This window comes from Eleginops maclovinus, chromosome 18, assembly GCF_036324505.1.
Source record: "Eleginops maclovinus isolate JMC-PN-2008 ecotype Puerto Natales chromosome 18, JC_Emac_rtc_rv5, whole genome shotgun sequence".
Classification (NCBI taxonomy): domain Eukaryota; kingdom Metazoa; phylum Chordata; class Actinopteri; order Perciformes; family Eleginopidae; genus Eleginops; species Eleginops maclovinus.
This window is the reverse complement of record NC_086366.1, coordinates 4,437,581-4,464,753: the sequence shown is the minus strand read 5'-3', so window position 1 is coordinate 4,464,753 and position 27,173 is coordinate 4,437,581. Positions and strand designations below refer to the sequence as shown.

At 41.4% G+C, this 27,173-nt stretch overlaps 2 protein-coding genes across 6 annotated transcripts; one reads left to right on the top strand and one right to left on the bottom strand.

Annotated features, from left to right (window-relative positions):
• Positions 1-373: 373 nt before the first annotated feature.
• On the top strand, positions 374-23,020 carry agfg1a (ArfGAP with FG repeats 1a). 4 transcript variants are annotated; one of them, XM_063907805.1, is made up of 14 exons: positions 374-717; positions 7,908-8,001; positions 10,238-10,353; positions 11,484-11,643; positions 11,919-12,099; positions 13,516-13,635; positions 15,320-15,391; positions 17,276-17,491; positions 17,994-18,171; positions 18,372-18,451; positions 19,161-19,274; positions 20,064-20,216; positions 20,639-20,733; positions 21,412-23,020. In XM_063907805.1, exons 1-14 carry the CDS (start codon positions 551-553, stop codon positions 21,469-21,471), a joined length of 1,806 nt encoding a protein of 601 aa, XP_063763875.1. In that variant the 5' UTR covers positions 374-550; the 3' UTR covers positions 21,472-23,020. The 4 variants fall into 4 exon arrangements, with proteins under 4 accessions (XP_063763875.1, XP_063763876.1, XP_063763877.1 ...); XM_063907806.1 differs by lacking the exon at positions 15,320-15,391; XM_063907807.1 differs by lacking the exons at positions 15,320-15,391; positions 17,276-17,491.
• On the bottom strand, positions 22,902-26,884 carry slc19a3a (solute carrier family 19 member 3a). Of its 2 annotated transcripts, XM_063907811.1 has the most exons (7): positions 26,678-26,884; positions 25,891-26,126; positions 24,569-25,076; positions 24,350-24,428; positions 23,521-23,713; positions 23,297-23,438; positions 22,902-23,221 (listed from the first exon to the last, which is right to left on the bottom strand). In XM_063907811.1, exons 1-7 carry the CDS (start codon positions 26,822-26,824, stop codon positions 23,081-23,083), a joined length of 1,446 nt encoding a protein of 481 aa, XP_063763881.1. In that variant the 5' UTR covers positions 26,825-26,884; the 3' UTR covers positions 22,902-23,080. The 2 variants fall into 2 exon arrangements, with proteins under 2 accessions (XP_063763881.1, XP_063763880.1); XM_063907810.1 differs by having other exon boundaries at positions 22,902-23,438.
• Between the last annotated feature and the right edge of the window lie 289 nt (positions 26,885-27,173).

Below are 27,173 nucleotides of genomic sequence, written 5' to 3'. Positions count from 1 at the left end.
TCGTGTGCTTTAACATAGACTATTTGTTTTACCTAATAACCTTAAAGTATGTACAGAAACGAAAATGTAAACACGAAATCGTAATAGAAGTGGTCCCCACTTGCCACGCAACACATTATAATAGAGTGACATTGTAGTTGTAGACCACTACGAAGTAATAACGCTCCATTTAAATATAATAGGCTTCATGAACACAGACTCTATGAAAATGTGTTGGAATATAACAAAATATGGGAAAGTAACCACGTCAATTAAAAGCCCTGCCCCCAAAAACCGAAGTAGTGTGCTCTGTATAACGGGATTAAAAAGCAACCGGAAGTTGACGCCCGGAATCATCTTGTTCCGTTAGTGTCGCCCAATCCAACGCCTCAAACTCTCCTTATTCGAAGGAGGAGACGCGAGGCCCCCCCAACCCATTCCCTCTCTGCCTTTATCACGGGCCGGCAACCGTTTTAAAAAGCACCAGCCCTTTGTTTTAGCTCTAGCTGACCCTCCTTGTCTCCCCTCCCCGGGTTTTATTGAGCCCCTGCTGCTGTAATATCCCCTAACCATGGCGGCGAGTGCGAAACGAAAACAGGAGGAGAAACACCTGAAGATGCTGAGAGAAATGACGAGTTTGCCTCCCAACAGAAAGTGCTTTGACTGCGACCAGCGCGGCCCAACCTATGCCAACATGACTGTGGCATCCTTCGTGTGCACCTCCTGCTCCGGCATCCTGTAAGTTACAAGTGACCTTAGCTTTAGACATGGCGCAGCACACGATATTGGTAGCTTCAGCTCCATACGGAAGCCTGTTAGCCACAGAGCTAACGGTAGAGAGGTATCCAGCAGTGAGAGTTTATCTGTCTTGACATTGTCTGATGTGTTGGGCGGGGTGCAGGGATGTGTCAGTGTTAGCACGCTAATGTAGCAACCACGACTATATGCTAACAGTGGTGAAAAGTAAGTAAGTAGATACCCTCAAGTACTGTACTTCAGTACAATTTTGAGGTACTAGTATTTAACTTAAGTGTTCCATTTGTTTTTGTTGCTACTTTTTACTTCAACTCCACTACAATTATGTCATACCTTTAAAAAATATATATATATATATATTATTAATTGTTTTATATTTATTATTTTATTTTATATTGTACTTTATTTACCTCTAATTCATGTGCAATGTCTTATCTATGCTGCTGTGACGAAACCATGTCCCAAGTTGGGATCATTAAAGTATATGTTATCTGACAGATATGTATTAATGATATGAAATATAATCAACACCTGTAGTCAAATTTGAAAAGCACCTCTGCAGTATAAAAAGTCCTCGAAACTAGCTGTACCTTCACTAGCTTCAATAATTAGAATTTAAAAAAAAAGATTATATATTATTCTGAAATGGGCCAATCTGCAGAATGACTATTTAACGTTTTTTGTAATGCTAATTATTAGGAACATTTCCAATGCAGGACTTTCACTTGTAACAGAGTATTTCTACACTCTGGTATTTCTACTTTAAGTCCAAGATCTGAGTACTTCTTCCACCTCTGGATGCTAGCTAACTTTAGCTTCCAATGATGGCCGGTGAACTTATGTGACACTTGCAAGCTAGGTTCTAAAGATAAGCCAGTAGCCAGCTGCCGCTACCAGTTGCTGCCTGGCAACGTTTAGAGGCACCGCCTTGTGACGGAGCTAATTGATTTAGTTCTGATGGCCCAAATCCCCAGCATACCGAGACACAAGCATGACGTCACACTTTTAAATGGCCTGATTATTAAACAGGGATTTATGTACGTTTTTTATTACCAGTAGTGGAAGTAGATCCTTTACTTGAGTAAAAGTAGAACTATTTTTGTCTGAAAATTATTAATTAGAAGTGAAAGTTTTGCCGGCTAAATAGACTTAAAGCATCAAAAGTGAACGTACCCATTATGCACCAAGGCTGTTTTGAAAGTATTAGATATTTTAGAGTAATAAGTGATTTCTCATTTTTTAATACATTTATATTTGTAGTAACATACTGCATTATATCATTTTAAAATGTTTTATATGCAACTATGAGTGTTAAATAAATGTAGTGGAGTTAAAAGTACAATAAATGTTCCACAACGTAAGAGTAGAAGTATGTGAAAATAGTACTAGCTTGAGTAAATGTTCTTCCCGCCACTGGTCATTATAAACAGATACGATCAGTTTGATTTCAATAAAGTGTTCACGTTGCTTTATGTGAAATGATGGTAGCAACTGGGGCGTGGGAAAGGACCCTGACATGGAGATGCTGCAGATAATGCAACACCAGTATTGTCATCATCAATCGCATTTGGTCATGTAATCTATTCCTAGATTATATCTGACAGACACAAACCCCAACAATACTTTTTAAAACCTGGCTGACCCCAAGATCTGTTGTGTGCCAATGCACTCATTTCAGCAGCTCAGCTTTGATAGTGTCTGTGTGGCCTCAGTGGATGTTTTGACTTTAGGAAGTGTGTGTCTGACTCAAAGCGTGGCTGTGCAGTTGTGTAACCAAGCATCTGTAGCTCTGGATTTGGGATTAGTGGAGAATTCCAATCCATTTCTTCTTATGCCTCCAAAGATATCCCAATTCAGTATAGCTGTCTTCTTATTGGATGTTCAAAAGTTAATGTTTTTACGGTATATGTGATTGATGACGCATTTTCAGAAGGATTGTCGTCTTTTTCAACTGACACAATTAAAAAGTGAATACTAGCCTTACATTATGGTTATTGCATGATATTTTGCTAATCTGTGCATCCCCTGCAGACTCTTGAGGATTATACTGCTTTTTCTTGGTAGTGCATCAATTGCTTGTCAGGAAACCAAATGATGCACTCCGACATGAAGTGCTGAAACCACACAGCTCTGTTTTCCACCTGTACACCTGTCTTGCAACAAAGACAGGACCCATGAGGTCTAGTTTACACAATCATTAGTGTATTAAAGTCCTCTTTTTGCCATCTTTCCTCCCTAAGAGTTTACCTTGGTTTACGTCATAAACTACAAATCATAAGCCTTTGCAGTTGAGTACATTTAATAACAGTGAATTAGCGGTGGACAATTAGCAGGTAACTCAATAATCTGTTCCTCTCTCCATCCTGTTCTGCTCATTCACACAGTCAGCAGCTTGCCCTCTAAATGCTTTATGGAAATCACCTTCCATTTCCGACGAATGGTTATTCTAATAATGTTGCAGGGGGAAAGGGAAAGAATATGTAGCTTACCCACTGATGACCTTTTTTAGTTGTATTAGTCAGCACAGGAACAGAAATACTACGCTATTTGTTTTTGAGACTTTGCATAAGATAAAGCCCCTGTTTGACTTGCTCTGTGACCTTAATCTGTACAAACAGTTTCAGCTGTGTCCGCTCAACATGAAGGTTATTTTCCGTGGCGTTGAAAAGAATCACATTGGTTGTGTGTTTGCTGATTCTGTTGGGGGGGGACTCCACTGTGAATTTCCCCATCTGCTCACCCTGTGGTATTAAAGTCTGTAAAGAGAGTTAAATGAGTTCTTTAATAGCTTCAGATCACAATCCCCTGTTGTCTTTCACACTCTCTTTTTATGAAGTCAATACACTTTGTGTTGAATTGTTGAAAGAAGCAGAGTGTGACCGTGTGACTGATGTTTCAGGAAACCCGGTGTGATTGTAGGCTCAGGAAATGGTTTGGCCCCACTGCGCTGCTACATCAGCAGCATTTGTTTTTATGTGCCGCAGGAAGTGGCAGAGAGTTCACTGTCTTCTGCCGTTCTCTTTACTCTTACCTCTAGTGTTGCAAAGGCAATGCGAGCGAAGAGTTCATGCTTAGACTTGATGTTTTGTTTTGGTTACAGTCTTGAATACCAGCTCTTTTATGAATCTCAGGATTGTTGCTGATTCATACGCAGTCTTAAACAGGACATTCAACTGTTAAGGGATTTTAATTTAGTGGTTTGTCTTTCTCTCTTCATATTCTTTGCAGTGTTTAAATGTCAAGGGGTGATAGCAGGGTCACAACTAAAGCTTACCACAAAACAACTTACCCCCCCCACCCATAGTTGTGGTTGTTTAATGGGTGGAGTTGGAATCCGCTATGTAAACACATTCCTTATCAAGGTGGAGGCCTGCCCAGGAGGAACACCACTCACAATGTCTCTTTCTGGAGAGTTGCCCACAGCAGGAAGGCGCCCCTCTTGAACTAAGTATTATTAAGTAAGCAGGGCGCCAGCAGTGACATGACTCAAGCAGGGAGGGGGGGTGTGGTGTCTAAAGGTCTGTTGGCTGATACACTGAAGGTCGTTTATCTGGCGTGAATGCTGATTTGATAGTGACAAATTCTACTTAAAAAATGGCATTCTGTTGTAAAAGGGACTAACTTAAAGGGGCCCTAATATGCTGCTTGAGGTTTTCCCTTCCTTGTAGTGTGTTATAGTTTGTATGCATGTAAATGGTCTGCTAAAGCTAGAATCCCTGCCCCCCCCCCCCCCCCCCCCCCTGCTTCCACTGGACTTCTTTTGTTTACATCTGTAACATAGTGACACTGGCTCTTCTGTTGGCTAGCGCTCCAACTCATTGTACGTACGTGCTAGGCTAAGGGGCGAGACATTTCTAAGTGGTTGACCAAACCAAACAGTCGGCCAGCTAACCAATCAGAGCAGACTGGGCTCTGGTTTCAGACAGAGGGTGACTTGAGGTGCTGCAGCACAGGCAGTATGGAAAAGTAAAGAGCTTTTTGAACATTAAAGCATGGAGACATGTCCCAGTAGAGGGATGAAATACAAATATGAGTGTAACAGGGTCGCTTTAAGTTGCGGTCGATGGTGTAAAATAATGTTTTTGTAGATAGTTATTCAGCAAAGTGAAGCATAGCCTCTCTCATCTGTTGCCAGTTTCTCTCACCCTGGAGCTCTACCAGTATGCAAATGAGTTTTGCCGGCTGAGCTGGTCTAAAATTCAGTAGCGGCGAGGTCATAATTATTTTACGGTGCAACATGTGATACTATTTTCTGATACACTTTGCTCCCCAGTAGACAGGATCTGAAAATACATTAACTTGGCACCAAGGTCTGAGCAGAGGTTCAATGAAATCGTTACAGCCGTTGGTACAGCGTTGTGATGTCAGACACCATTTTAAACATTCTGTATTTTACCTAATTAATAATCGCTGTTGATATTTAAAGTCTGCTGTCACTGAACCTGTCACAATTAAAAGGCTTGTTTTGGCAACAGAGTGTGTGGGACTGTTGGACCATAACATTGTGTTGCTGGGCTCAGTACCAGACTTGAATCCAGCACACATGAATCAGCTGACAGTTATATTGTGCACTGCAGCAGCTGGATGAAAAGCCACCCTGATAATAGGATGAGTCCCTTTTTGCAACGCCTGCTTGTGGATAAGACTTTGAAAAGATGGGGAAAGATTGTCAAAGAAACAAGGTACACAGAAAATATGTGTTGAACTCATCTGGGCCGGTTTTCATTTGTTTTCTAGGCAGGATTTCCCCAAATAAAACCCTTTAATTTTGCAGTGGTTTCAAATTAAAGGGCAGATACTCAAATATACTTAATAAAAATGTCCTTTATTAGAATTGCAATACGACATTTTGCCCTTGCAGATGTCTGTGCTGTGCCCTTGTAGTTTTATTTCATTGCCACAGTTAATTAGAATACATTATATAATCAACAAAAAAATCCTTTTATAGAAAAACTGGGAGAGATGCTGTCATCAAATCTAGACCTTGAGGCGATGGAGCTTTCTCCTTGTATCTGACCTACATTAATCTCCATGGCTCTACATTAGACTCTCTACACACATTTGAACTAAAAAACACAGAGTTACTGGGTTCTGTTTTTGTTCAGATACTTTTTATACATTTGCTTCTGACATTGAACACTTAAGCAACACTCCACCTACGCCTGTAACTACAGAAGGGGATCCGGGGCCCTATGGGAAATTCTTTTTGAGATCTGAACACAATGTGAAATTCAGTTTTGAGTTCTGATATCACATTTTTCTCAGAAATAAGACTTTGATCTGCCCTTTTTATCTCAGAATTCCGACTTTTTTTCCTAAGAATCCGATTTTTTTCTTCTCAGAATTCCGACTTTTTTTCTTAGAACTCCAAAAAAAGAATCCCTTTCAGACAGAAACACACATCCGATGTGACCCTGATGCTCTTCCCTATGTAACATTTATTTTGAATGTTTTAATTTGAAATGTCATTAAATTGACTTACGTTGATTTTTTTGTTTTGTTTACCATTTATTTTATTTCAATGGTAGGACCAGTAAGTAAATAACTGTATATTTATATTGTATGAAAGCACTGTCATTAAAGTGTTTTCCAATATGTTTATGGAGTCCTTGCGGCATAACCAGTTATTTAGGTCTGTCTGTAGAAATAGCCATACGCTGCCATTGATCTACTGCATTATAAGAAAGCGACATATAGAATGTTTCCTGTAAAAGCATGAATGCTCCTGTCATTGTACACACCTGTTTCCTCTGTTGGTTTTTTCACTGTGAACTGACGCACTGGTGTGTAACACGGTGTGTACCAGTCAGCTGTTCGCTGCATGTGTAAGGAAAGGGTAGAGATGAGAGCATGTGCTGTAGGGGCTAACGGCAGTGAATAATTCAGCATCTCGTCTCGTATTTCAACGCCTTTAGGACCGAACTCGTTTCTGTGTATTACATTGTGTTTGTAATTGTGACACTGTGGATCCCATTTCCTAGAAAAGTAGTTCTCAAAGGGGGTGACACGGTACTCCTGCCTTGAGGACAGGCCAAAGGTGCCGTAAGATGTCACCACATGAAAAGAGAAAAAAGCAAATGGTTGTTCAGCCTATCGGGAATGCTGTTTAATACAGAGCTAATGACACTCCCAGTTGGTGGTTGTCCTTGTAATACAACACACTCAGTCTGGATCTGGATCAGGAGTTTATCAGGAGCTCTGCAACAAATTGTGGCCGTGAGGAGTGAAGTCACTTTCGACATTTCTTTTCTTTTTCTAAATTATTTCTGGATTACTCCTCCACCACACAACCTTGGAGAGTTTCAAGCTAGGCAAGCACAAAAGAAATTAATTAAATGTAGGAAAGAGCGCTTCACAATACCTCACCCTAACTAAACCTGAAGATAAACCTTCCATTATTAGACGGGGGTAATAATTGGGGCCTTTTTATGCGAGACGTGAGTCTAAATCCACGTTGGCCTTACCATAGTATAGTAGCACAGGTATACCTATTGTTATACTATATATTGTTGTACAAAGTGCACAGTTTTACTTTAAATGCTTATGGTTATAAACATATTTTCAATTGTATTTGATCTTTTATGGACATTTTAATTTGCCTTCCTAATGTTAATAAAATATGACTTTATTTTATTCATTTAAAATGGAAAAAATGTCAAATCGTTTATAAATTCTAACACAAGGTGCACAGTTTTTCTCAACTGCTTATATTTAGATACTTTTCAATGCTTTTATTGTACATTACAATTTAACTTCCTAATTTTGTTAAAATAATAATAATTTATTTAGATTTAATCACATTTCTTTAATTTAGGTTTATATATTTTTATGATTAGTTTGAATTATTTCATGTCATTACGTCAAATGTCACGAAACCCACTTTTCTTTCAGGATAAATAAAGTAAGCTGGTTCCTATTCCGATAAGACTGTAAAACATATATAAAGTGCATCCATATAATATAATATGGCTTCAAGACCTGTCCCTCAAAGCCCCTCTTAAGGTATTATTGAAAAATACACTTTATTCTTCTGTCAGAATTGGGCCACACGATGTTGTCCAACCAGTCAGTGTGTTACTTAATAAACCTCCTCACCCAGAGAGGTGTGATCTGAAATGTGTCTCTGATGTCTTAAAATAACTTGACCCTTTCATTAATTTCTCCACCTACAGACGAGGACTGAACCCTCCGCACAGAGTCAAGTCCATCTCCATGACGACCTTCACGCAACAGGAAATCGAGTTCTTACAGAAACACGGCAATGAGGTAAACCTGGGGATTGAACTTCCTGTTGTTGTTAAGGTTGAGGTCAGCTCTCCTTCCTTTAAAGATATGCAAAGCATCACAATCGTGTGAGTGTTTTGTCTTCATAAGGCTGTTTTAATCTATGTTTTATAGTAACCTTTACCCCAAAGACTGATGTGGAAGGTTTCTCCACAGTGAGTTGTGATGCAACCCTGCAGCTCTGTTCAGACATTTAGTGTTCTTGTTTTGCTTTACAGCTGCTTGGTTGAGCTTCACAGGCCAGCATCAGACCCCTGTTAATATTCATTGTATGCTACCTGTCCACCCTCAACAAGAAGACAAAGAACAGGAATACATCATATTGATTTAGAGATTTCCCCAGTGCTCAAAAAACGCTTTAAAGGCAATCAGAAAAGAACAACAAAGGTAAAAGTCCTAATCCAAGTGAAAGAAAAAAGGTGGACGATCACAGATGAAAGCAAAGTGCAGGTGAGCATGTGTGCAGCAGAATTTGTGGACATAGTGAAGAAAAGAAAGTTATTGACAAGCCGGCGAAGAAAGCCGAACACGACCCAGATATTTGTTGGTGGAGACTTTACCAGAACTGGAGTGAATTACCTGACACGCTTTCATCAGACCGAGAAACTCACGAGGATCTTTCGTTGCTCTGTGGATTAAAAGTAGTCAATTGCTTGCTCACATATTTCCCATTTCAATTTCAGCCTTGCTATTAAAAGGTGCATTGAACTTAATCACCCAAACATGTGACGCATAAAATACATACTGGAGTAGCACCACAAATGCGTCCTCCACACAGGAACCCGAGTGCATGCTCATTCACGGGTCATTTCTGGTAAACGGAGTATAAAATTAGAGCGCTGCCACCTGGGGAGATCAGCCTATTAAAAGCTGGCGTGGCAGGAGACTCAAGGTTGAAGCTGATGCATACGTTCTTTATGTCTGCTGTATAAATATTACCGGCCTCAGTTTGCCATTTGTCTCTCCTCAGGGAGCGCTTGACACACAGCTTTCATATTTTCAGCATTTGCACATTTTACTAATTAAAAACTAAGCTTGCATGTTCAGCAAATCCAGCTAAAGAAATAACAACAGCTTATACACAACACAAGAGCCACCTCCTGCAGCACCATAGCCTCATTTACAATGCAGCACCCTATACACACACGCATGAAGCTTATAAATCTGTCTTTAGAGGATTAGGCAAATACTTTAGGAATGCTTTCAAAAAACCCAAAGGCCAAAGAAAGGTTAGACTTGGGACAGGTTTTACCTACAAGAGCTGTGTCGAGCATGTGTTTCCAATCATGGGGCCAAGAAATGTGTTTGTGCAGGCACCACGTAAACACTCATTCACCTGTAATGGACCACCTTATCTGATTTGCAAAGTGAAACTTGGAAATGTATAAATGAACGCTCTGTTGAAATCAAGGTAGAGTCAGCGATTCTAATCAAATACACCTTTTGGCAATTCAATCAAGTATTTCTTCACGGCCTGTTGCCTGTCCATTAGCCCTGATTCTAAGACAAACAGGCAGAGCGGCACAACACTAATCCGGCCAATCAGCAACAGAGGCGGGGAAGTTCCTAAATAGCGGGGGATTCTTTTTATTATTTTAAGTCTCATTTTTCATGCAAGTTTTTTGGGAAAATGCAGTTTTTTGCCTCTTAAATATAAAGATGTTCTGCTCCTTTGTTTTATTATGGTAAATGTAATATCTTTAAATTAAGCAAAACCTCCTGAAGACATTTTGGTTATCAAAGTTCACTGTGACCTCACAAATCATATTTTTCGCCCTTATTTAAATATCAATATCTTATTTATAACAATTCATACAGATGTCTACAAGGACAGCCATGGATGTGTGGAGCTGGGGGCGGGACTTATAGTTCAGTTCATATTCAACTAAACGTCTTTTGGGTGTTGGGCTGGAAAAACAACACATTTAAACACATATTTCTTAAACGTTGAGAAACTGGGCGTGACATTTTATCGACCAAACACCTCACAGGTTAGTCTAGAAAATGAATCAATAATTGAAATAATGGTAAACTGCAGCCCCTTCCTACTCCATGGATGATTAACTATGTAATCTGTGTTTATCCGTGGCATACCTTCTGAATTCTTTCTCCCACTTTCTCCCTAACGATTTAATGGTTAAGTATGAATGTTGACAGGCTTGCACAGTCATATTCTACCATAAAACTCACTGGTTCTTCCACCCTGTGTTTGCTCCAGGTGTGTAAACGGATCTGGCTCAGCCTCTATGATGACAGAAGCACCTCGATACCAGACTTCAGAGAACCGCAGAAGGTCAAGGAGTTTCTTCAGGAGAAATACGAGAAAAAGAGATGGTAAGTCAGTTTTACGAGCTGGCAGTGGGAGATATGAGCGATCCTCTCTGGCACTGCGCGGACACGTAGCTGCTCTTTGTCTCACAGGCAGCTCGTAGCATTGAGCCCCCAGCTACAGTACACACCAGAGAGCCTGTATTGAATGCACACACAATGTAGGTCACAACAGTCAAGCTGCTTTATGTGTAAGATCTTGTTGCTCAGGGTTATGATTGTTCTGAAATATGGATGAGGTTTAGCACAGTTGTGACTGAGAGCAGTTATTTCAAATGGTAGTCAAACAAGGGCCTGTCATGCCTGTCAAATGCAAAGTAGGGATTGCTCATCAAAGCAAATACTTCAGAAGTGGTTTCTGCAATTAGACTGTTCCAATATACATTAGATTATCACACATATTTGTTGAGGCAGTTCTTCCTCTGTGAGCTCTGACTGTTCGTTCTCTGGCGCTGGAGTAATGAGCGGGCGTGTCTCAACATGAAACCATTTCCTGCAGTTTTGACTTTTCACATGGACCATTCCCCTGTAACACTGACCTGGCTGCTGGCTGTGAACCACATCTCCAACCAAATGATCATTTCCTGGATTTGCAAAATGCTTAACAAGACTGAACACAGCCTTATTTTGGAAACACTCGGTCATGTCATATCTTGTTATCTTGTGAATCAGAATCTGCTTTATGGTTTTCTCTTTCTTTGGTTCATTTGTCCTGTTTTTAATTCAGAAGGTTCATAAAATAGTGAGTGTGAACTTAACTGTAGTGTTAAACTAAAACAGAATTTTCCGTCAGCTCAGATTTCATTTCTGCTTTTTTAAACTGTAGTATGTGCTCACTTCATTGTTGGTGTGTAGACTACTGAATATGCTTAATGAAGGGCAGGCTTTCATACAAATAACATCTGAGTAGAGGACACATTTTTGTTCCTATAATATCTTGGTTTCTTCTTTTCTATGGAGACATTGTTCTGTTGTTTTACATTTATAGTATAAGGTCAAATCCATCTAAATCATAGTGCATTTGATATTGACGTAATCCAAGAGCAACAGAAAGTAATTATTACTTGTATTTTTATGCTTTTTTTTAATAGGTAACTAGAGTACATTTTTAAAGTAACCCTCCCCATCTTTCCCAGGTACGTTCCTCCAGAGCAGGCCAAGTCCGTGGCCTCCGTCCATGCCTCCGGCTCCTCCAACAGCAGCACCAGCAGCACCCCCGAGGTCAGACCACTCAAATCCCTGCTGGGGGAGTCTGCCCCCTCCCTACACCTCAACAAGAACACCCCCCCTAACCAGGTGAGATTTAAGTGGATTTGTTGCTGCTGTCAGAAACAAATGAAGGGCTGGTGACATCTGACAAATTAATTAAAAACAACTTTGATTTTTTTACATTTTTAAAGGTTTCTTCCTGTTTTCAATGTCTAAATGTTCCCACTGACACTGATTTCATCTTTCCTTCCCATTGCTTTTTATATGAATGCATACCCCTTGAAAACGTGTTCAAGTACACCTTTATTCATACTGAAACATCTACATCTTTTTAGCTCTCTAACATCTCTTATCTGCACCAGTCTCCAGTGGTGAGCCGTGGACAGAGCCAGCAGCAGCAGCAGCAGCAGCAGCAGCAGTTCCACGACAAGAGGTTTGACCTCCTCAGCGACCTGGGTGGAGACATCTTTGCTGCCCCGCCCAACATGAACGCCGCCGCCAGCTCCAGTTTTGCTAACTTTGCACATTTCAACAGCCACACAAGTAAGGAACAGACCACTAACTCACACAAAGCTGCTGCGACAGGGAGTTGAGCAATAATTTAGGATTGGGTTTTCCTTTTGAAATGTGGAAGTTGTCACATTATTTTAAAGAGGCCTGATTTTGCTTTCCCCCCCGTTTCCTGTAGTGTGTTATAAAGGTTTTTGTGCATGTAAATGGTCTACAAACGCTATAATCCCAAAGTTCTCTCCAGAGGGAGTTTTCTCCACACACTCCCCCCTCCTCCTTTGTTTACTTCCTAACATAGTGACATCACAATCTAACTCTTGCACTTCTATTAGCTAGCACTCCAACACATTGTACGTGATAGCCTAAGGGGCAGGGCATTTCTAAGTGGTTGACCAATCACAACAGAGCTGGCTAGATGGCCAATCAGAGCAGACTGGGCTCTGGTTTCAGACAGAGGGTGAAAAGAGGTGCTGCAGCACAGGCAGTATGAGAAAAATAAAGAGCTTTTTGAACATTAAAGCATGGAGAGGCACAACATACTAATATGAAACCTGAAAATGATCATAATAGGGCCCCTTTAAACAATTACGTGCCAATAAGAGCTTAAAGCAAGTTGTGGTTTCTTCTTATTGAAGAGTTAGTAAACACAAGTTATTGTGTTTATTCAATCTTTTGAATAACATTTTAATAAAATTCAGAAGGAAGCTAATCAAATTTCCTTATGTGACTGTAGGCAGGGTTTCCTTTTTCTGTGCAGAACATTTTGAAAAACATGTGAATAATATATCCGATCAATTTCATTTAAAAAGCCTCAGCTGTTTAAATAGACACCAGAATGCTGACCGATCCATCGCCTCCTATAGACTCTGGCAGAGGTTCCAGATGCTGAAACTGTTCAATTTTACAATCACAAAACGTCATACAGTATTGAATAGTGTCGGAGGTGCTATGGACGGGCACATCTCCATGGTTACTAATGCCTGTACCTAGAGATGTTTTCTCTCGCAGGATAATGTCCTCTCATTTCCCAATAAAAGAGCCATAAAGACTCATCCTAAATGCTGCAACACAAGTGGAATCCCCACAAAGCAAACACAAGCACAACTGTACGTCTGTGTTTAGTGCCACACACACACACACACACACACACACACACACACACACACACACACACACACACACACACAGTGTTATAGGCTGTATTTAATGAGGGGGTGAACATCCAACCATCTCGCCCGCCTCTAAAGCCGCTTTTCACAGTCATGTGGCACCACTCTGTGATTGTCTTTCACATCAGCACTTAATCCATTACATTTGTCATCCATGCCGTTTGTCATGACATGCATGAATCCATTCGGTTATGATGTCATCCGTTGCATTCCTCTCATTGTGTTTTTTTTTTCTTCATCTGTCTGTCTGATCCTCATCCTGACCCCCCCCCCCCCTCAGCTGCACAGAGTGCCAACGCAAATGCAAACTTTGCTAATTTTGATGCGTTCGGGAGCGCATCTGGGTCCACAGGTGGCTTCCCCTCAGCACCACAAGCCCAATTCCATCCCTCAAATACAGGTAGAGCAAGCTCCCTTCACTGGACACATTACACACACACTCATCACTCTCACACTAACACATTCACTTCTATAATTATACACATGCATGTCTTTGAGAATGTACACATAGGCTAACACAAAGTCATTTCATGTCACGTTGCCATTTGTGTTTACTTGTTGTAATGCATACCATCTGCTCCCCTAACCTGTGTGCTGTTCAGCCATCTGGTGTCACATTTTAAAGTGTTCTGTGCTCTCGACTGCAGACAGATTAGAAGCGTTTGCTCTAAGCACCACTTGTAGCATATCACTATTTTGACCCACTTTAAAAAAAAGCTTAATTTGACATTGATAACTGCTGGGTGAGTCCAGGTTACTCACTTGGTGAAATGTAAACAGCAAACCCACTTTTTATGAAGCATGAATCTAGTGAAGTACTACCCTTTAAAACTGAATGTTGGGCAATCAGAAGATAATTTGCAGAGGAAATTATAATTATTCCCATAGTAGGTTCATTGATAACACAAAAGTAAGACATTCAAAACTATACAAGGTGACCTCTCTTCACACCACAGATTGGATTCCGTGTTAGACACACTCATTATGAATATAATATGGATACTGGACCCCAGTTTTGACTGTTGTAGTACTCTAGCCAAACTGCTTATGTCCCTAAAGGATTTCATAAATACATTTTAGGAGCTTAACATTAGTGGAAATATTTGCAACTCCAGAGCAGAGTCACCAGTTAAACAGGCCTTACTAAGCTTTTTGGGTTTTCCCTTTCCTATAGTGTGTCATATAGGTTTGTGTGCATGTCAATAAAATCCCAAAGGTGCTAAAGTGACATCACAATGTAACACTCGTGCTTCTGTTTGTTAGCGCTCCAACACACTTAACGCAATAGGCTAAGGAAGGGACATCTCTAAGTGGTTCTCCAATCACAACAGAGCCGGCCAGCTAACCAATCAGAGCAGACTGGACTCTGGTTTCAGACAGAGGGTGAAAAGAGGTGCTGCAGCACAGGCAGTATGAGAAAAATAAAGAGCTTTCTGAACATTAAAGCATGGAGATATGTCCCATTAGAGGTACAACATACAAATATGAACATAAAATGTGCAGAATAGGTCCTCTTTAAATCAGGCATTTGTATTCTGTGGTTTCAAAAAATATAAGACTGCAAACTGTTGTCCACGATTTCTCTGTGTTCGTCGTTCTGGTCCATGTTTGCCTCCAAGCCTTTCTTCTTTCATGTCAATGTTTGCTCAGCAGTCACAACTCTTCACCTGAACCTCCTCTGACACACACACACACACACACACACACACCCTCCTCTCAGCTACATGTAGTGTGCAACAGCGCCCTCTGCTGGAGATATACGGCATTAACTCTTCGTGTGGAGCTGCAGTGCGATCTCTTTAGTATGCCTATTGCTTGATGGATAACAGCCTCTCTCTCGCTCTCTGTCTCGTGGCTCTGTGAGATAATCCCTTCTCACACACACTCCCTCACTGAGCGATCGACCTAAGCTGTTCATACTATCTCGTGTTTATTTATCACCCTCTGCGTCAGTAGCCATTGATTTGCTTTGACTTCATGCTTTCTAATCTTTTAGTTGACGTCTTTTTTCTTTTTGTTTCTCCGCCCTGTCTTGCACATTGCCCCATTTCTCCCCCCCCCCATCTTATATTTTGGGCTGCCAGCATTCACTGTGCTCTCATCCAGTCGCAGTATGGGTGAGTTTGCCCCTGCCCTGCCTCTCCAGGTTGCACACAGTAAGTCTCTCTCTCTGGGCTTGACCTCCTAACAGCTTTCACCCTTTTTTCACAACATCTGATGTGTAGTCGCTCTGATCCTCCTCTCCGGCTGTGATGTGTGTCTCCGCATGTGGCTCTTTTTGTGTCTGTAACTCTGAATCACTGCCGACAATAAGCTGTCATTATAGTCAACCACTGTGGGGAACAGACAGAATGGAAGAGATTCAAACAGAACAGACATTAACACAAACTAATTTGCACTATAATTGTAAAACACAAGAACCCTTGAGGTCTGTTCTATCTGTAATTGATTAACACCTTTTCGAAAACTGCTGGTTCAGTTTAGTCTAATGGTGTGATGGTTTCAGTGTCATTACCTAAAAAAGCCTTCCCTCAACTTTAGGATAACAAAGGAAAGAGTGGTGCAGGAATGAGTCATAAAACCCCAAAATTAGCATTTTAGCACACGTTTTTTTGTACATGTGTGGTTAGAAGCCTGAAATAAGGTCTACGGAGACACAACCTTCATATATTTGAACATGTTTTTTTCTACAGCATGAAATAGGTCAGTAAATACCCCACTTCTGAATGTCTGAGGCTTCCATGTGTCATAAAAAGACAGCCTATGTCAGCGTGCCAACCATTAGCCGCCTTTAGCTTAGCGGTGGTGACTGTGATTTAATTTGTATTAGCCTTACGATAGCTTTTTACTTCTAGAGATTGCATTTACGATTCAAGAATGCAGTATGCGGAAATTATCCTGCTGAACAAATCTTTCTTGGTAACTTAAGGAACATATTTTCTGCAATACTCGCAAATCCCATTATTTTTGGTCGATGGAGAGTCACCTTCAAAAATACGTCATCACTGCACCACTCTATAGGCTGTGTGCAAGCTCGCTCTGTTTTGCCCCAGTTTCCAATATCTTTTTGTCTTGCTGTGGTATGTTGTGGTGTATCAATCCTCTTGTTGCATTCCAAGCAAATCGATTCACTCTAACTGATTACTTGGTATGTTAGAGAAACTCAGATTTTCACCTGCCAGCTCTCTCAGGCTTCCTGTCCAGACTCCACCTCCTCACACGCCTCCGTACAGAAGCAGCAGCCATTGCTCCACAGAAAGCCATAACTCAAAATCTGCCTCTCTTTGTCCTCATATTTTTGTCATCAGCTCACCAAAAACATAAACGCTGACTTAAGTGGCGTCCATGTTAACTTCCACACGACAACTTGCTGTCAGTTCAGGACCTTGATCAGATCCCTATGCATTCTTGCTCCCTGTGAATGCCCTCATTTCCCTCTCAAGGCTTGCTCTTTTTATGCAGTGACAAAAGGGGCATTTTCAAACATAAAAAACCAGTGTCAGCGGTACGGCTGCACCAATTGGAGAAAATAATGAATTGTGACTATTTTTGCATGATGATTTTGCTATGAAATTATGATTTTAAACACGTTATTCATATAAAAAATACAAAAAGAGGATCCTTTGCTTCACCAGATCTTGCACTTATATTGCACCAGTCCATAGTGCAATTTTGATGAGGTTAAGATATAAAATCAGTCATGATTCAGTCCTGGCGTCAAACATAAGACCTATAATTACCCAAATATTGAGTGGTAGAATTCTAGAAGTTCCTAATAATGGTGAACTTCAGCTGATATGCCTCTCTTTATGAATGATTTTTATGCGTTCCTCAGTTTCATATGCTAATGAGCTAGCATCGTGCAGTGTTGCAGAGGACATGTTTTATACATCTACCCACTAGATACTGAAGCTTACTCCTCCACAACTCTCCCTCCATGCAGCTTCTTCTACCCCTCTCCACCCTGTTGGTGCTGTTACTCAAAAGAAAGAACAATCCAGGCCCCCTTTATGACTTTTTAATCTCTTTCTCTCATGCAGGTAGCGCCTCAGGGGGACTAGCAAATGCCAGTTTTGCAAATTTTGACAACTTCCCAAAATCGTGTAGCGCTGACTTTGGATCCTTCAGTTCCTCCACCCCGAGTAACTCCACAGCAGCTGGCAGAGAAGCTGTGCAGAGTACTAGCTACCCTGATGATAAATACGCAGCCCTGACTGACCTGGATAACGTGTTAAGCTCTGCCAAAACAGAGCAAGGTAAACCTCTCCTGACTAGTTTCATAGACCAAGAGTAGGGACAGAAGTGGACCAAAAAACAGAAGTAGACTCAACTAAAAAAAACAGCTTTCATAGATTTATATCTCTTTGATTCTTCTTCCCAGTGCAGGGACAGACCTAGATTCTATCATAAAGAGGCTGATTTAGGTTTTCTAGCAAACGCCTTCTTCTGTATCACTTAAATTTGGGCTAATCCAAGGCTCAGTGCTGCTGAATCTCAACCAGCCACAGCACATGGTGGAAACACCTCCCTGTTGTACATATGTTTCATTACTCTGAAATGAACTGGGCTGGAGCTCGATATTGTATTCCTTTGCTCTAAATTCTAATGCTGATCATTTATCTCCCGGTATCTTTAATAGGTTCAGTATGGCAGCTATCTCCGGACCTCTCTTTCTGTGTCTTTACAATTAGGTTTAAACTCCTTTTATCCGTTGAGGTAGATTGAACCGGGCTCTGTTGTCTTTTGCTTCTCTTGCAGGAGCTGGTCTTCCTGCTGGGGGGGGCTCGGCGTCAGCAGGTGTGGGGGGTCCGCCTCAGAGGCAGCCAGCAGTGTCTTCAGGGGGCGACCGCTACGCTGCTCTGGCTGAGCTGGACACTGTGTTCGGCCCCCCAGTCCCTCCCACCAGTGTTTACAACCCCGGCAGCGCCTCAAAAGGGTGAGTCAGCACAAAACACACACACACACACACACTGCAGTACATCCCCTGCTAGAGTCTGGACCAAACATAACCTACAAATAAATCCTTTTTTAGTTTGAGGTTAATTTATTCCACACTCCCATCCATCAGTGGTCTCCGGTGTTTGTTGTCGCTGCTCTTCTGATAAACTAATATGTGTTGCGTTTGTTTCTCTGCAGGAGTGTGTTTGGCACAGAGACTGGGATGTCCGCATCACAAGCACAGCAGGGCCTGCCTGGCATGGTTCAGGGTTTTGGAGGTGAGGGGTCCTACATGCTGTTTACTGATGGTTTGTGATGATCGTTCTCCAAATTGAAATGTGTCATCAAAGTTGATTTGGAAACAAGTGGCAATCCCAGGTGGGGGTAAAGTGTGATATGGGTGGCATGGGTTTATGTGATGCCGACAACAGAATGAAGAATTTAATCTGTGGTTCCATTCTGTAAAGAAAGCTTTTATTGCTGATGGACACCAAGGTAGAAAAGTCACCAATGAGAGATCCTTTGTGCTGGACTTCAGAGCACTGACAGTGGACATGTTCAGATTAGATTAAACTTTATTGTCATTTCACAACAAAATGCAGTTCATCTACTCTTAGCAGTGAAGTGAGGTGACGGGATTTCCACATATTAGGTTTCAGTATCAAAGTTGTTGCATAATAAGGTCCCAAACCTTTTTATTAATAGAAGTTAAATATTTACAGATAAGGAGCCAGGCTTGAAGCATAAACGGATAAGGTGCAGGGTTTAAGCATATTAGTTAAATACAGTCTTAATGTAATCAGTGGGGCATCATATGTTTTACATGACATGTTATTTAGCTGACATCTGAATCCAAATCAATTTACATGTTAGGGATCTTGCGAAGTATCTTCCCTGTGAATCATTGCTTTAACCAGTTGGCGTGCACTTTATTGTTCAGTTTCCCTCTCTGTACATGTTTGGTGACCTGGTGCCTCTCTCCAACAGCTCAGTCAACCAATCCGTTTGTAGCCGCCCCGGCAGCCCCTCCCACCAACCCCTTCCAGAGCAACGGCAGGACGGCCCACATGGCGGCAGCGGCGGCGGCAGCAGCTGCAGCAGGTGTGTTTGTGTGTGTTTCTCCGGGGTGCAATGCAACACAATCACAATCTAATTCATGCTTCAATATTGAAGATCAAATCCTTTTGGAACAGAGGCAACCGATCAGGGAAATATTTAAGATAAAAAACGTGCTGAAAACGTATTTCATTATCAGTGGTGTGTGTGCCAGAGATTTGAGAGTTCCAGCAGCAGCAGAGTTTCAGTTTTCTCTCTGATTGCTCTTGGCATGCTGCACAGGCCTGATGGGGGTTATTCACAGGCAGGGTTACCCCCCCACCTATGGTAGGTTCACGTGTGCTCACTGCTTCCCTTTTTGCTCTCCTGCACCTTGCTGATGCAATCTCAGAATAAATACGTGATGAAACAAACTAGTTGGTTTTAGGATGCTTAAATCTGAGTTTACGCTTAATTCTGCTACTTAAACAGCCATAATTAGTTTTATACAGAGAGTATTATGTCATTTTGACTTAAAATTGTCACGACATGTGCCTCAACCTTTTCCTTTAGTCAGTTAGCAACAGGCTTAAACTCACTGCTGCGTTTGAAGACATTATTATATTCATCCTCACTCATTAAAGTTTACTAAAAGAGTAGAGAGTGCTTTGCCTCCTAACAAACGGTGCGTCATAATAACTTCTTCATATTTAGATTGTGTAATGTGTGCCTCGTCCTGAGTTCAGTCACAGGCAGGTGTGTGCTTTGAAATGTTATTGTTTTTAAATGAAATTATACATTTTTTAGGCCTAAGTAGTAAAATGCCTGTAGACTGACTGTCCTGCTTTGTTGCAGCATCTTTCGGCACAGGCTCCATGAGCATGCCAGCTGGATTTGGGAATCCTGCAGCCTTCAACCTTCCCACCAGCTTCAGTGGAACGTTCCAGCAGCCCTTCCCCGGGCAGGCCCCCTTCCCACAGCCTCCGGCGTACCCCCAGCAGCCCAACGGTGTGTGTTACTGTGTTCATCCTGTAGATGTAGAGATGTCCGTAACAACTTCTGACATTATTGCACCTTCATCAATTTAAAATGTCACCATTCAATAAGGTTTGTTTCCTTAAACACGAGTAAAGGATTCCAGTGTCAAAACCAAACATGGAGAAGCAGCGTTCAGTTATTATGCTCCAAATATCTGGAGCAAACTCCCAGAAAACTGCTCATCTCACTTCTTTAAAATAGAGACTTTTCTTTTTGCCGCTGCCTTCTCATTCAATAAAACCCCTATAGTCTCACACTGTTATGCTTGGATTTTGTTCCTGTCTTTTTATCTTGTTTTGATTTGTTTTCTCTTGGCTGTATTTTCTCGTGAAGTTGTTCATTTCTGTATAGATAAACGTGCCATGCCTCTTCTAAATGATCATGTGTTTCAGGTGGAGGATTTGCATCCTTCGGCCAGGCCAAGCCTGTTGCGGCTCCATTCGGACAAACAATGTCTGGACCTATGATCTCAAGCAACCCCTTCCTGGTTAGTAAGACATCTTTATTTCTCGTTGAAACGAAGTAGTTTAATTAGTTCTTCAGTAGAACGAAGGGACCTCTGTCTCTTTAGCATAGGCTATGGTTGATGGAGATGAGGCAGTTACCTATATTTATTCATTACATTTGAATAGAGCATTTCACAAATCAAAACTCACCTTTTCAAAACTGCTTTTAATCTGTAATTTAAAGTCATGCTTTACACATTTTAAGTGTGTGTTAATTATGTTTTGATGAATTTTACCTCCGTATAGTGTCTTGAGTATTCAGAAAAGCGCTCTATAAATAAAATGGATTATTATTATTTTTTACAAACAACTAGGGCTGTCAAATGAATGCTACATTTTAGTTTTAAATTATATTATTAATTATAAATGCGTAAAGAGCACACTGCAGTAAATCTGTATACACACACCCCTCTGAAACGGGGACACAAGTAAATAGTCTGTTAAATTGTTTTGTTTCGGATAAAAGCTGGAAATAATCCCAAAAACAAGTACTCTATTTTGATTGGTCAATTTGGAAATTTCCGAGGTCTGATATTATTCGCTAGCAGACCGTTGCTAAGGAGGACGCTCCCTTTTTATATAACTGGATGTGGATTTATTTTCACCCTCTCAATATTAGTCGTCTTTTCTGATTGTGTGTATCCCCTTTGACCTTCCAGGGTGCGGGTCCATCGACACAGTATCCAGCAGGAGGGTCTTCAACAAACCCCTTCTTATAGCGATCCCTCACATCCGCTCCACTACAGGGTCAACAACCGGCGCGCTTGCACCTCTTGCACTGTTTGTTTCACAAGTAGCTTTAAACACAATGTTTGTAAGGATTTGTATTTTCTATCGCAGTTTGTCACAAGTGAACCGCTGTGACAGACCATCATGCTGACACTGTCCATGGCTACAAAACAAAGTGATGGTGTGTGTGCAGAGGGAGAGGACGGTCCCCTCTTTCTCTATTTGACCTGTGAACTGGCCTGGCCTCTACTGAAACACAATGTATAATCAAACTGGCTGAAAACTAAGTTATTGTAACAGTATATCCCATTCGTTATGCTGCAATTTTGTACATATTCATTTTTCTTTTAGCGCTTTTGTGCATATCAGTATTTGTATCTAACACACAAGATTTGTTCGGACAGATCTGTTGCTTCTTGGTAAGTTTATGGGTACTGCCACTTACTGTATTTGTGAACAACCAACTGTGTAATTGTGCGGGTTCCTTTTTAGGTAAACTGTTGGCTACGGTGGCCGACAGGTGCAAACGTGCCACAGCGGTCCAAAGCACTTCCATTAGGAGAAACGCAACTTCAAAAACTAAGCAAATCTAAAACACAAATATGCCAAAACACATGCAGATGAAGGAACGTCTTTACCAGTGTTTACCAAAAGTGCTGCATAAACGAAACACTGCAAGAAGCTCAAAACACAACCGACACTGTTTGGGGGGGGGGGGACACTGAAAAGTGACACACACAGCTAGGAGCGGAGCAGTTGTTGACTTTCGGGGATTATAAAGTTTGCCAACTGTCACTGTTGGCAGAGTTAGTCTGCTTCATAATTATTAGTGTTTTTTGTCAGTATCTTTGAAAGATTTGCTACATTGATCCTAATTTGGGAAAATGTCTTCGTCACAGCAGCATGTAAACAAGACATTGCACATAAAAAAATAGAAAGTAAACAAATATCCACATGAAATTACATATTAAATAAAACCAAACTTAAAAGTAAAACATAGACATACTGACAGTGAAAGATGTATCTGTAAATGACTGTTAGCCGTTAGCTAGCTAGCTTACAGCAGATCTGCAATAGTCTTTGTGTTAGAGGTGTCGAACATGTTTCTTTATTTGTATATGTTTTTGGCACGTTTGTTTTTTTATAATTGCACTGAAGCTGCAGCGCGTTCCTCCTAATGGAAATGTGTCGGTTCGTTATATGCGTTGTTTGCACCTGTGGGCCACCGTAGTTCTCCCTTAAGAAAAAAAACAAAGCCTGTTCTGTTGGCGAGAGATAAATAAGTGTCTGCTGAGTCAGGGACGGGCCGGGGTCTCTGCCGCCCCCTCCTGCTGACAGAGCCTCGGGGCACGAAGCTTCTGAAATCCAGTCGAGAATGGCTGCTGGGCTGAAAACCACTTGCTTTAGAGAATTTTAAGTTAATGTGTAAATATATACAGTATATATATTAAAATGAATTTTAAATAAGAAATGACCAAACCATTCATTTATATTGATGTATGGAGAATCTTGTACATTTGTTTTGTATATATAAAAGGATTCATATTCATGGTGTTGCGGTCAGTAATTTGAAGCGTTTAAATGTAAGCTCCCATGTGTTCAGAATGTGTGTTGGTCACAGTCCGGAGGTTCATTTTGGACAGCAGCGGTGGACTCTCTGTCGCTCCTCCAAACGGTGAAAAGTCCTCGGAGTGAGAAAACGACAGCGATGAGGGAGAAGTAGCTGGCGTATATGGTGAACTGCAAAAAAAACCAACATACCATCACTTCATCTGCAGAACACCTGACTCTGACATTTCTGATCCGACTCCTCACCTGAGGAATGATGCTAAGGCCCAGCCCGCTACTGTCCACCACCACTGACGTGATGATGGTCTGCAGAGCCAGTGCTCCAAAGTTGTTCACTCCGAACACCAGAGCGTACCTCTCCGTCGTCAGATCAGCTGCAATTTGGTACCTAAAAGAGAAGGATTGTTACCTAAATGCACGTTTCCCTGTGTTGCAATAATAAACTCGCTTTTTTTTAAGGCAACTCTCACATGGCTATTGTTATCAGCAGCGTGTACAGGCACTTGAATAGGATGTATCCGCCGTAGCAGACCCAGATGTTTCCGATGAAGGTCATGAGGAAGAGTGCTGCGGCTCCGAGTCCAGAAAAACCCCCGAGAGCCAGCTCCCCCCACTGATCCCATCTCACCTCTACGAAGCCGATACCGTACACTGTGGCTGCACCTGCAAAACATCCATCTGGTTGTATCATGGGGATGACTATTTAAAAAGCACTGAGGTTTGATATTGCACCAAAGCCATTTCTGTTATCAAATATATGATAAAATAGAAGATTTTCTGTGTTCTTTTTAGTCCTTTCTTAGTCCATTTTGCACTGGAGACTTTAATACGATGTTGCCAGTGGTGGGAAGTACACATTTTAGATACTGGTATTTTACTTGAGTTTTTTCTCTCTGTACAAAGGGAAAACTACCTTGTACTTCACTACATTTGTTCTATAGCTTTATTACTTTAGACATTCAGACTTTTACACACAAAACGGTAAAGAACTGATACATATTATGTTTTAATGATTAAACCTATCAAACATTATATTTAGGTACCTAGGACAACGAGTTGAAAGCGAGTTTGATAATTGTTTACCTCATTTATGTGTAAACCATGTTATAGCTCTATTTGATGCTTTCCTTTACCTTTTTAGTTGTTGTTGTACTTTTATTCTTAATACCTCAAATACATTTTCCTGGTCAAACTCTCACTGAGGTACTGTGATCAATTATGGATTTCTACTTGTTATGGTCTTAGAATTTGATGTAAGTAAAGGATCTGAATATTTCCCCACTGCTGGATGTTGCATACTTAACAGGTTGGACAATGCCTCGACGCCTCCGTTGTAGATGCTGACATTTTGAGAAGGCTGCACATGCTCCCACAGCACCTGTGATCATTCAGTAGAGGCACAACATACAAATATGAACCTGAAAAAGAGCATATTAACGCTCCTTTTAAAGGGCTCTCAATGCAAACCAAGCGGGTGTGCTGCTGAACATCTTTGTTCGTGTTGCTTTTACAACTGACCTGCACATAGTTGACAGTCTGGTTATAGCCGCAGGTAGCCATTGCCCACCATACTGACCAGTAGAGCAGCTGTCTGGAGGAGTAGCACTGGTAGAAGTCCCTCCACAGCTGGAGGAGGACTTGGCTGCAGCTTCTTGCACCAACCTCAATGTCATCAACTCCTTCTCCTGCTTCTTTCTCTACCTTTTCCTCTCTTGGTTCTTCCAGGGAGACATTTGCTCCCTGTGAGAGTTCTGTTGAATCCACAGTCCCATCTCCATGCGTCCTTATCCCCTCGGTCCCTGATTTACGCCTGTGGAAAAACATGCTCTGCTGTGGCATCGGCAGGAGGCAGGCCACGGGGAGAGCGATGGAGGTGAGAACTAGAGTGAACACCAGGATGTTGTCGTAGGACATGAGCTGGAAGCTGACCAGCAGCTGGCCCAGCACGGAGCCCGCGGTGTAGCCCAGCAGCTGGACACTGCGGCAGTAAGAGGTGGCCTTCCTGTACCTCTTCAGGTCCACCACACTGTAATGAAGAAATGCAAAATCACATGTCTATCCCATCAAGTATTCAGGTCGTTTTCTTGAGTAAAAGTAATGGATTGATGTGAAGACACTCCATTACAAGTCATCAGCAAAATGTACTTAAAGTATTAAAAGTACACATTCTGAAGAAAACGATCTCCGTATGTGATACATTATATATCTGACATGATTGGATTTTAAATATTGTTGCATCAATTAGCATTTTACTGTCTGAAATGCACATAATTCATGTTTACCACTTAATTTTTGTGTAATGTTTTATGGTTTTATCTCTTTGTACCTTCAACAGTTATTTCAGTGGTTTCATCTTGATGTTCAAGTCTATCACTTGTTATAATTGTAATATCTTTATCTAAAAAGCTAAACTAAAACTGTCAAATTTAGCCAAAAGTAGAGTAGTACAACATTTAGCCGACCTGATGTAGTGCACTAGAAGTAAACGTAGCATTACATTTTAGTAAAAATAAGTGAAACTTGTATTTAAAGACGGTATGATGCTCATTTTTAGGTTCATATTAGTATTTAGTGCCTTTGCTGGGACATGTCTCCATGCTTTAATGTTCAAAAAGCTCTTTATTTTTCTCATACTGTCTGTGCTGCAGCACCTCTTTTCACCCTCTGTCTGAAACCAGAGCCCAGTCTGCTCTGATTGGTTAGCTGGCTTTCTCTGTTGTCATTTTGTCAACCACTTAGAGATGTCCCGCCCCTTAGCCTATCACGTACAATGTGTTGGAGCGCTAGCCAATAGCGAGTGTTGCCAGTGTCGGTGTCTTGCTCTGCTCTTTGTGAATGACCTGTAGATGTAGGAGAAGTAGGCCACCTCGCTGGCTGTCACCACCCCGTAGAAGAACTGCATGGCCTGCATGGCTGCGACACTCCTGAGCCAGAGCAACATGGCCGTGGTGGTGAAGAGGGAGAGGCACTGGAACACCACCACCGGCTTGTAGCGCAGCCAGTCAGTCAGCAGGAACACCGGCACCAGCACCGAGAGGTACGAGTACGTCCACACCGGGAAGATCTGGTTGTTGACCTGATGAGGAAACACCGTAGATAAATGTCATCATGATCTGTACATAGCTAAATCAAAGGTTTTATGATGCTGTTTGGTATCAATCAAGCAATGAAAGCGTACTTAAGTCTTTCACCAACTTTGTAATGATTTTTTTTTAAACTTAAGTTATTTTTTGGGGGCTTCAATCGGATAGGACAGTGGAGAGTGACAGGAGGGTGGGGGAGAGAGTCGGGGTGGGATCCGGAAGGGACCCGGAAGGGACCACGGGTCGGGACTCGAACCCGGGTCGCCAGCGTGCGGTGCAGGTGCCCCAGTCAGGTGCGCCACGGCTGGGGCCAACTTTGTAATGATTTAACATGTAAATGTAATTCATGCAAGTACGAAACGTTATCACTATGACATTTTAGCAGAGCAATGCAAATTACAGTTAAGAACCTTTTTTGATTAATCATTGTGCAACCTTTTAAGCAAACATTTGAGATATAGATTCACGCTTAAAGCCTACAGAAGAGAACAGCTTACAGAGAAGAAATCAAATCTGATTTGCTGAAGTGATTTGTCTGTTTTACCTGTGCTGTTGTCAGGTTCTTGTCCGGTCCGGTTAAGTAGGGGATGAGGAAAGGCTCCAGGGGTTTCACTGTGCTGAAGAACCCATAAATACACAGCAGAGCAGTGGGATACCTCCAGTCTGCCTGCAACCTCCTCACTGCCTCCATTTTCTGTCAGGTGTGTATATATGTGTTTATGTTCCCCTGCATGCTACTCTTTAATGTGTCCCGGAAACACTTCTGGTTTTCTGAAGCGTCGGTCTTGTTTTATAAATCAACTACACGGTCAAAGAGCAGCACACACAGTTCAAGTCGAGATAAACGTGTCGCAAAGGTCAGTGTAGGTTTTGGTCATTGGATTTTCATTCATAAAAGGAAATTCAAAAACCAAAAACGAGTGGATATTTAATTTTTGGTTTAAAAAAGCTTTCACTTTTTTTTCTCGAAACAACAAATGAAATCACTATAAAGCAGAAACTAAAACAGTTTGTTTAATTGTTTGGATTATTTATTATAA

What these genes read in the sequence shown, in the direction of transcription:
- agfg1a (XM_063907805.1), top strand. Translation starts at nt 551, where the DNA reads ATGGCGGCGAGTGCGAAACGAAAACAGGAGGAGAAACACCTGAAGATG. An exon ending in AGAACACCCCCCCTAACCAG is followed by an intron (nt 11,644 to 11,918) that starts GTGAGATTTAAG and finishes TATCTGCACCAG; the next exon opens with TCTCCAGTGGTGAGCCGTGG. An exon ending in ATTCCATCCCTCAAATACAG is followed by an intron (nt 13,636 to 15,319) that starts GTAGAGCAAGCT and finishes TTGGGCTGCCAG; the next exon opens with CATTCACTGTGCTCTCATCC.
- slc19a3a (XM_063907810.1), bottom strand. Translation starts at nt 26,824, where the DNA reads ATGGAGGCAGTGAGGAGGTTGCAGGCAGACTGGAGGTATCCCACTGCT. An exon ending in GGCATTGTCCAACCTGTTAA is followed by an intron (nt 23,714 to 24,349) that starts GTATGCAACATC and finishes GATGTTTTGCAG; the next exon opens with GTGCAGCCACAGTGTACGGT. An exon ending in CTGCTGATAACAATAGCCAT is followed by an intron (nt 23,439 to 23,520) that starts GTGAGAGTTGCC and finishes CTTCTCTTTTAG; the next exon opens with GTACCAAATTGCAGCTGATC.